This window comes from Vicia villosa, linkage group LG1, assembly GCF_029867415.1.
Source record: "Vicia villosa cultivar HV-30 ecotype Madison, WI linkage group LG1, Vvil1.0, whole genome shotgun sequence".
NCBI classification, from domain to species: domain Eukaryota; kingdom Viridiplantae; phylum Streptophyta; class Magnoliopsida; order Fabales; family Fabaceae; genus Vicia; species Vicia villosa.
In genome coordinates this window covers 237,273,282-237,283,646 of record NC_081180.1, presented here as the reverse complement: position 1 = coordinate 237,283,646, position 10,365 = coordinate 237,273,282, and the positions used below count along the sequence as shown (strand labels likewise).

Sequence of the window (10,365 nt, the reverse complement as noted above, 5' to 3'; positions counted from 1 at the left end):
AATATATTAGGTCAAAATGATGTACTTGGGGTCTTGAGGTCATGTCCCAAGTCATTAGGTCAAATCCTGAGCAAAAGTCAGGAGTATACTGTCTTCAGTCAAAACCCTAATCTGGTTGATTCAGAGCTTTTGAGCTTGTTGAAATGAAACTTTGAGGACCAAATGTTGATTGTTGATGAAGATAATTCTTTTGAGATGAAGGGAGAACAAAATCCTAATTGATTGTTACTTGTACTGATGAGTGATTTCTTGATTAAACCCTGCTGAGTCACAAGTAGCAAACACAAACTATGCAATTTGTTAGAGATGCAAATGATGCATATGCAAATGATATGAGGTGGTATCTTAGGTCAAAAATTGGGGTATGACACCTCGGTGTGGTAATTTTGTTTCTCAAAAGCACTTGCAGTATCCTTTTCTTGCTTGCTAAGTTACTTTTTTAAATTTTGTTTGAATAATTCATATTTATTTCAGCATCTTTTTTCTCTTCTTCTTTTCTATTTTTTTTGTCTCATTCTCTCTTGTTTATATTATTTAAATTATTGTTACACACCTCCCTTTTTTCAATCTTCCCATTTCTCTTTAACTAGATAAATAAAATAGATTCGTTGGAGAAAGAGAGATTGAATATCTACACAACAGGTAGATGTTGGAGGTGTTAGCTATTATGAGAGTACATTGGTTGTAGCAGCACTATGATGAGAAGTGTGAACAATAACTGTACAGTGTACAATTCTTTATCCTGATTTTCACAGTAATGGATAGGATGTTATATTGTGGTCACGTGAAGATGTACTTTAATAATATTTTCACATATACTCATTTTACATCTAACTTTATAATTCAGAGGCTTCTAATAGAATTAAATGAAGCTTGATCAGAGGTCATGGTCACTGTCTTTTTCTTCACACTTAACTTCTTGAGTTAGAGGCTTTTGATAGCTTATCATGAAGCTTGATCAGAGTTAGTCTTCCATCTTTGAGATATCAGAGTCATAGAGAGTTAGAGACCATCACAAATGTCTTCTGGACAGATTCTTGTAGATGCATTGACTTGATAACTCAAATTTTATATTTAATTTGCTGCTTCTTTAAGATCTTCTTTCAGACGTTATTCCTTTGAATCAGAGGCTTTTGATAAATAGTGATGAAGCTTGTTCAGAGTTCAAAGTCATTCTCTTACATCAGATTATGCTTGCTTTTGATGAGACATAATCACATGTAATGGATGCAAGCATTTTTCGATATCTAATAAGCCTTGTAGCACATGAAGGGCTTTATTTGCACATGATGGATGTTGTAACAGCTTATCTGTATGGTTCACTTAATAGTGAAATTTACATGAAAATCCCTAAAAGGTTCAATATACCCTATGCACACAACTCGGAATTTTGAGAAAGCTACTCCATAAGATTGAATAAGTCTCTCTACGGGCTGAAATAATCTAGACGAATGTTGTATAATCTTCGCGGTGAATAGTTGCTTAGAGAAGGATATACAAATAGTTTCATTTGTCCTTGTATTTTTATAAAAGGATCAGGAAAGGAATTTTCAATAATAGTTGTCTATATGGATGTCATAAATATTATTGGAACTCCTGAAGAGCTTCCAAAAGTTATGAAATGTTTAAAGAAAGAGTTTAAAATGAAGGACCTAGGAAAGACAAAATTATGTCTAGGTTTACAAATTGAACATTTGGACAAAGGAATATTTGTACATCAAGTAGGCTATATAGAAAAGTGTTAAAACACTTATATGTGGACAAATATCACCCGTTGTCTACTTCAATGGTTGTTAGATCATAGATGTGGAGAAAGATCCTTTCAGACCTCAAGAAAAGGATGAAAAATTGCTTGATCATGAAGTAACATATCTCAGCGTAATTGAAGCACTAATGTACCTTGCTATTTATATATGTTCTGATATATAATAGCCAATGTTTTAAAACCCAGACTGACCCGGCCGGTTGAACCGATTCAACCTTGAACTGTTGTCTAATCCGGTTCGATTTGAACCAATAAACGGTTAGGTATATAAAATTGGGATAAAATTGCTTCAAGCGCAAAATAACCGTAAAATTTGGACCGGTTTTGGTGAACCAGACGGTTCAAAAAATCAAAGATATTTTTTTTATGTCTTACTTCATTTTATTTCTTTGTTTAAATCTAAAAAATTAATTATAGCAAACATTTATAATTGTATAGATGGAAAATAAAGAATAAAATTGAAGGACACAAGACAATGTAAATGTAGTAGAAAGAGAAGAAATAATGTAATGTATGTGGACACAGGATAACCGATGTTGGTCTGTAAAGAGATGTGAAAAATTATACTGATGAATAACTTATGGCTTTGAGTTAAGCAATTAGGACAAATATATACATATCGGTCCTTAACTAATTTTATGATTTATTATTAGGTCTTACATTGCATTCTTCTTATTTTGTAAGCTTGTTTATTAGTATCGTATTTATTTGAGAATTTTATTTTATAAATTATGATATAAATTAATTTTATTAGGATATTTAATAATATATTTATTTATTTTTTAGTTTAAATTTAATATACGGTTCAATCACGGTTGAACCGATTGAACCATGACCCACATATTTTAACGGTTCTTTTCTCGGTTCGATTTTTAAAACTTTGATAATAGAAAAATACAATTATTCACCTACACGAAGACATTAGAACAGAGTCAAACATATACATTGTTATCTTAGAGGTACAATAGACATGTGTTTGTTTTATACCAAGGTATCCATATTCGAATTAACAAGTTATGTAGATGCAGGTTACTTGTGAGATCCTCATAATAGTTTATCATAAACAGGTTATTTGTTTACATATGGGGGTATAGGTATTTCATGAAGATAAGTGAAACAAACCATAGCAACAATATCATCTAACCGTGCAAAACTTTTAGCATTACATGAGGCAAGTTGAGAATGCGATTGATTGAGATCCTTAATTCAGCACATACAAAATACTTGTGGTTTATTTTCTGAATAATTAAATACAATGACCATATATGAAGATAATATTGAATACATCGCTCTATTGAAATATGGTTACATTAAAGGAGACCGAACAAAACATATTTCCCTAAAGTTCTTTTTGCTCATGATCTTCAAAAGAGTGGTGATATAACCGTCCAACAAATATGTTCATGTGGCAATCTTGCAGACCTTTTCACAAAGTCACTCTCAAGTAGAATTTTGAATTAACTAGTACAAAAGATTGGTCTTCATCGAATAAATGATCGTTCAGCTGAGGGGGGAAGTGAAAGGATATTGTACTCTTTTTCCTTCATTAGATTTTTTTTCTTCACTAGATTTTTTTTACTCTGAGTTTTTTCTAGTAAGATTTTAACGAGGAATATCCTCAATGGACAACCAAGAGGAGTGTTATGAAGAAAGATAAAAGTGAATGTCCATCTTTATTTTTCTTTATCTTCCTATTCTCTATTAATATGTATCATTTTCCATCTCCATTTAGTCCTATAAATAAGATTCACATTGTAATATATAATGTACTTTTGAAGAAGATAATACAATATTACTTTCTCTCTTCTCTTCATCTCTTTGATCTCTATATTATTTTATTTAGTCTTATAACGATAGACATATTTTAATTTTGTTAGCTATTTTGATTAATATATGATTATATTAATGATTTTATTAATTATTAAATCGCAAATTTCATCTATAGAATTATCTTTAATCAATTATCATTATTTTTAAAATGTATCAAATATTTTGCTTTTCAAAATATAAAATGGATCAAAATTTAATGATTTAAATTAATTATTCTCGTTTTTTATAATAATCAAGTGTTCTAATGAGATATAATTAAAATGTAATGATCAAAATTAATTTGTAATGCATTATCAATTATGTTTTAGTAAAATATGAAATATAAAAGCAAATATATTTCCAAAAATTAGGCATGAAATGTTTGAAAAACTCAAAGATTTGATAATAAAACGGATTTATTTTTTTTTAATAAATATAAAATCCAAAAGTTCAACAAAATCTCACCTAGAGAAAACAAAGGAAACCTAATATTAATAAAATAATGGTAAAAAGAATGTGAGAGAATGGTTTAGTTAAGAAAAAACCGGAGAAGATACAATCAAGTACATGGTTTCGTTATTATTATACTATAAAATTCGTTATACGGTCACAACAACATTCTGAATTCAATTCTGATTCTGATAGAGAAACAACATTACACTTTGAGGCTCTCTGCCCACTGCTCTGCAACCCCACCACACCATACACCATTCTCTTTTTCTCTCTCTCTAGACTCTCTCTATAATCTCTCTAGAGACTAGAGAGAATAGAATTTTAGTATCCCAACGTGTGAGACTCTACACTCTCTCCTATAGATACACCAAAAAGATTACATTTTGCCCCTTGTTTTCTACTATTTCAATGTTTCTTCTTCTCCAAACCCAACATTGAAAGTTTTTACCTTTCCAACTATTTTCTTCATTCTCACATCCCATCCCTTATACTGTCTTGTTTGTTCCCCTCCATCACTACTTTTTTTTCTCTCTCATTATAAATACCTATTGAGGGAATTTCTACAAGGTTATTACTTTCTTTCTTTTTTGGCAAAGTTTCACACTTTACCTAAATGGGTTTGTTGGAGAAGCTGGAATGGGCTAATGCTTATGGAATGAAGCATTGTAGAGGCTTGTTTTGGAGGATGAGGGCTGCTGTGAAGAGGGCTTTGAAGAATGGGAAAAGACAGAGGCTTATGTTTCAATATGATCCTTCTAGTTATGCACTTAACTTTGATGATGGAGGTGGTTCATGTTCTCATCTTAGAGATACTACGGTGAAGAAATTAATTGATGAAGATGAAGATGGACAAGTTCATGAGTTCAAAGATATTGATAACACAATCTGGGTTTATGTCATTTGGGTCAAGATTAATTAATTATTTATTATATCTCAATGTTAGTTGAGGCAGATTTGTTTTTTTATTATGTTTGGTAATTTATGTTCTTTGTATGTTTCTAGTTTAGTAGTATGAAAAACATTGGCACTTTTTTTATTTTTGAGGATCTTGTTCTCATCCCTTGTGTTACTGTACTATACAATACATCCTCTACTTCTGCCACGAGTTACAAGTACAGCACTTGATTGTTTACATTCTTTTATTATTACATTGTTTTAAGCAAACTAAGTTATATAACTCTGCTAAATAAATTTTAGGCACACGGTTAGAGAAAAGTGAAAACAGGACCAGCGTTCTTCACCTTTGCCAGAGAATTGTTTTACATAATGAGAATTGTTATACATTAATGAGGCAGAGCAGAGAAGTGAAGAGAATTCTGCTTAATGGTCCCTGGCAATTGAAAATAAATGTTTGTGACTTTGTGTCATATTTGGGCTATCTTTTGCTATCATCACGAGAAAAAATTTATATCTTCATATATCGAACAGATTACCGTATAAAAGTTAACTTGAAGAAGGGGGACAATCTTTTTGTACAACAGTGTAAAAACAACTGGAACTATCTAGGAGAAAATGAACATTACATGTTTTCAAACATCTTTCAAAGTAATACACAATTTTTAACAATAATGGCAACAATCACTTCATCTAGAACCTAAAATCTTCACATTCAAATTGAAGTGTCACAAGTTTTTAAACGGGATCTTCTAAGGCAGCTGTGGTTATATCATTTATGCGAGGAAAAGAAGCTTTCTCGGCCAGCTGGTTTTGGGCCCATATCAACATCTTCAACAAGCTTGGAAGTTTTGGGTCTGATGGAAGAAAAAAGTCAATATTAGTAACAGATATGGCAGAGTATGTTAGAAGTTTTGCAACAAGTTTAGAAACAATCCATAGACCCATAACACAACACAGGACAGAATCACATAATTACAAACAAGTGCAGAGGTTAGTTCGGAAAATGCACAATTAAGACTGAAAGAAATTAAAAATCGAAGTTTTAACAGGCTAACAGCAATAACCCAAGTAATACTTCATTCAAAATACACAATTAAAACCGGCAGAAAATAAAATCAAAATACATAATGTTATGTTCCCTTTTTTTATCATCAATATTCATAATCAAAAAAGTATTTGTTAATTGAAGAAGAGGCTCTGTCAATGACAAGCCCGCTTCTACCTTCATAGGTCGAAGCAAAGCTTCTACCACATCTAGGATTGTCAACACGATCCAAGATAAGGGACCATAACATTATCATCCTTGTATATTATACAATTCAATATCCGAGTTAAGCATGAAGACAATGGTTTGTCATATAAAAAAAAAAAAAAAACTTCAAATGCATCTTCAACTCAAGTGGATTCCAATAACAGCTTGGTTGCAGGAGTTGAACACCACAGAGAAAAATATTACCAGATTTGGGACATATATAAACATAACAGTATAACACAACATCTCAACAGCATGCAAGAATATCAACTAAACTACCATGATATAGCCAAAAACGTATAGGGTAACTAGCTACAAATATGATTGGTCCCAGAATATGAATAATAATAAGTCCTTTTCGGATTCCTTGGAATCTAGATTTATTAACGCATTCAAATATTTCAAAAAGTTAATCACTTACAAGCATTACAAGTTTTAATCCATCAGAGGAATAAACCGTCACAATGTAAACTAACAGAATAGTGGTTACTAAATTGGGGTGAATTTGGCAAAGCTTCTATACAAAAAAACACATATTTTTGAAACAAACAAAACAAATACCTTTTTCATGACTCTGGCTTGTAAGTATAGCTGCATTCACCTCACTTGCTGTTTTTAGACGCTGTGATATGTCAAGAAGCTCTCCAACAGGACAGTTTGAAATGTCTTCAAAGGCAAGCAGCGCAACAGTCCTCTCCAATTCTTCCAAAAAGCTTTGCTGGAAACCAAATTTCAAGCACTGTATTAGCACCAAGTCTGTGCCACAAATTAAAACTGAAAAAAAGGCGTTCTAATTTTACTTTTTCCTGACTACAGGCTACCAAAGCAACTTATCACCAAAATTGTTAATGAACCCCCGTTAATAATAACACCAGAAATAAATCACTAATAAAGGTAGTATGACAATAGAGACACGCAAAAATTCATTATAAGAGTTTACATTTTCCTCTCCCCTGGGTGCAAGCTCCTCCTGTGCAAACTCTAAAGCTTCTTCTACTTTTCCATTTCGGATTAGTTCTATCAGCCGCTGCTGCTGAAGATGAAAAAATAATTGGGGGTTTGTGTCCAGTATCTGCAGAAAGTATTACAAAACGGATGTTAATTTTATCGAAGATATGAATAAGACAAAGATCAATGAATGCTCTGATGTATACAAACTGTTTTGTATGGGTTCAGCACACATTAAGAATTAAGGAGGGAGTCATCATTAAGAAATTCATGAAAAATGGAAAATGAGATTTCCACACAATTTTTCATTTAAAAAACAAATCATTGAAGATACCAAATGGACCCATGAAATTAAATTATTGAGTAAAAATATAAGAAACAATAAGAAAGCTACAGTTTTGCAGCACAATGAAATGAAAATACTTTAGAGCATTTACTCAAATTTAATAGCACTACTTTTATGCAAGTTATATCCCCTTTTATCAAGATATCACATCAACCAGAGATATGACAGAGTAATTCATATAAAACACGAGCAATCCTCATCCATAGAGTTAGTTTAAGGGGTAGATATGAGTCTAGAAAAATCTGAGATATTATCAAAGCCTGTCCTAGTTGTTGAGGAGCCATCCACATTTGTCCAAACCCTAAAAATCTAATACTGGCTTGAAGTGGGTGTGTTTAGACCCCTTCTCAACTAGAGATGGTATAATACAATTGGGGATAGCAAGATAACCAAGTAAAAAGGGTTGCATCATTTTCTGTCTAAATTCTGATTAAGAAAATGATTACATCCACCAGGCTAGAAAAGGAGTGTTGAGATCCCGCATTGACTAGATCTACGGCAAGATTAGGTCTAAGTCTAACCAAATTAAAAGAGCAGTGTCATGTTCTATTAGAATTCTGCATCAATTTGATCAGTCATAGACAACATTTGCATTGAATAAAATTGACCACGTTCATGAAAAATGTGTGCTTTATGGGGATTGCTATCTAAAAAGAAGACTACGTACATACTACATAGAATAGAAAGTGAAATTTCGCGGTTATAATAAAATTGGGGAGAAAGGGATGTAAGAATAAATTCTGTAAATCATTTTGGAAGAATGGAATTCATTCCCATATCAAAAAGGAAGGGGCAAAGCTCACCTCAGGATTTAAGTCATTGACTTTCTCAATTGCATCTTCAACATTACCACTTTGTACCGCCTTCTTAACAGCCATCCGATCAGTGATTGTAGCAAGATCGATGTCAGCTAAAGACCAATAAGGACAAGCATAAATTGATTCAACAAAAAAGATACCCTCCGCCAAAAGAATAATAAAATTAAAGAATAAAAACAAGAAAAATAAGAAAAAAGGATACGCTCAGTTCCAGACTCCTTGCGGAATTTCTCAGCAGCTTCAACGAAACCCTCAGTGACAAGGAAATTCATCACCAATTTATTCATGTCTTCTTTCCTAATCTTGACATTATTAAGCTTCCTCTCCCACTCTTCCCTTGGAATCACTTTCTTTGATGCCGCCTATACACATGTATTTTAAAAACAAAAATTATCAGTTTACCGTTTCCTTGACACACACAGGAAATCAGAATCTCTAAATTTCCACCACCCATTGACTATAACCAGTCATATATAACAAAATACTTCCAGCAAAAAGACTAAATTTGACCCCTTAAAAAACACACTTCCGTCTAATGCAAAATAACAGAAATTAACATTCATCATTTTACTTGACTACACATTTACATGTAAACTCATATTCATATCTTCACTTTCCACATCATTTCTAGCAAACTAATACACAAATTCAAGATCCTTATCTAAACATCTTCACTTTCCACATCATTCCTAGCAAATTAATACACAAATTCAAGATCCTTATCTAAACATCTTCACTTTCCACATCATTTCTAGCAAATTAATACACAAATTCAAGATCCTTATCTAAACATCTTCACTTTCCACATCATTCCTAGCAAAGTAATACAAAAATTCAAGATCCTTATCTAAACATCTTCACTTTCCACATCATTTCTAGCAAATTAACACACAAATTCAAGATCCTTATCTAAACCTCTTTAAAAAATCAGAACTTTTAACCAAACACAAATTCAAGATCCTTTGAACATTAAAAATTCATAATGATAATTAATAAACACCAATCCACATATAAAATTTGGGGAAAACAAAAAGTAAAGAGAAAAAGTAAAATACCATTGCCTCAATTTCTGCTAGCTGACGAACTACAATCCAAAACAATGACATCAGTGCACACGCTCGAACCTCATTTTAACCCTAAACAACGCAATACTCCTTCAAAATTCCAACAATTGCACCAAAACTGCAATTCAACATCAAAACCGTCACATTCCTCCGATCAATAATCAATAATTAATTTCAAAAACCTAAATCTTGAAATTCAAAACCCTATTCAATTGATTCAGATTGAAAATTCCGTAAAGAAGAATACGAAGTGAATTTACCTCGGAATGATTCGGATTGGAACGGATTGCTGATCGTTTTCGGTGGAAATTGGAGTGTTGGGGAGTGAATCGGAGAGTGCGGTGACGGTGACGATGGTTTCTTGTTCAACTTCTTCAATCGAACGGTTTCTGAACTTCAAGAACTTGATTGTGCTTCGGCTTGATTTTTTTTTTGGTTTGGTTTCTAATTGGGTTCGGTTTTTGACGTTTTTAATTGGGCCGGGTTTTTATTGCTTTGAAAGTGTAGAAGCTATACTATCCACACCCCCAATAGGTAGGATTATACATCTTTAGTTGAGTTTGAGACTCCTTTGAAAAAGTGATTGAACTAACCCTTTGAACAAAGGTTAAATGATTTATTTTTGTAATTTAATTAATAACGTGTAAAAAAATTAATTTATTATAATGTTTCTACATCATTTAGTTGTGTCCCGCATCATTTAAAATATATCATGTCAATGTAATTTTAGTCCACATAACTAAGAGATGGAACAAAATAATAGAATTTTAAAATTGAATGAACCAGTTTCGTAAGCATGCAAAGAGACCAAAATTTGTTGATGATAAATTTGAATTGCATACATTATACATATTTGTTTTGCCATTAAATAATGTGATATGTGTGTCAAATGTTGTTGTGATACTCCCTCCGTTATCCTTTATAAGCAAATTTTGACTTTTAGATTCACTCATTACCAAATACATCAGTTATTTAATGAATATAAAAGTCAAAAGTTGCTTATAAAAGAGAAT

The 10,365-nt window shown here is 32.0% G+C and overlaps 1 protein-coding gene across 1 annotated transcript; it reads right to left on the bottom strand.

The window, feature by feature from the left end:
* Positions 1–5,428: 5,428 nt before the first annotated feature.
* On the bottom strand, positions 5,429–9,782 carry LOC131644993 (protein GID8 homolog). The gene is made up of 7 exons (XM_058915634.1): positions 9,613–9,782; positions 9,344–9,470; positions 8,491–8,650; positions 8,274–8,380; positions 7,117–7,248; positions 6,738–6,894; positions 5,429–5,778 (listed from the first exon to the last, which is right to left on the bottom strand). The coding sequence occupies exons 2-7, from the start codon at positions 9,392–9,394 to the stop codon at positions 5,660–5,662; spliced, it is 726 nt and encodes a 241-aa protein (XP_058771617.1). The 5' UTR covers positions 9,395–9,470; positions 9,613–9,782; the 3' UTR covers positions 5,429–5,659.
* Positions 9,783–10,365: the final 583 nt, after the last annotated feature.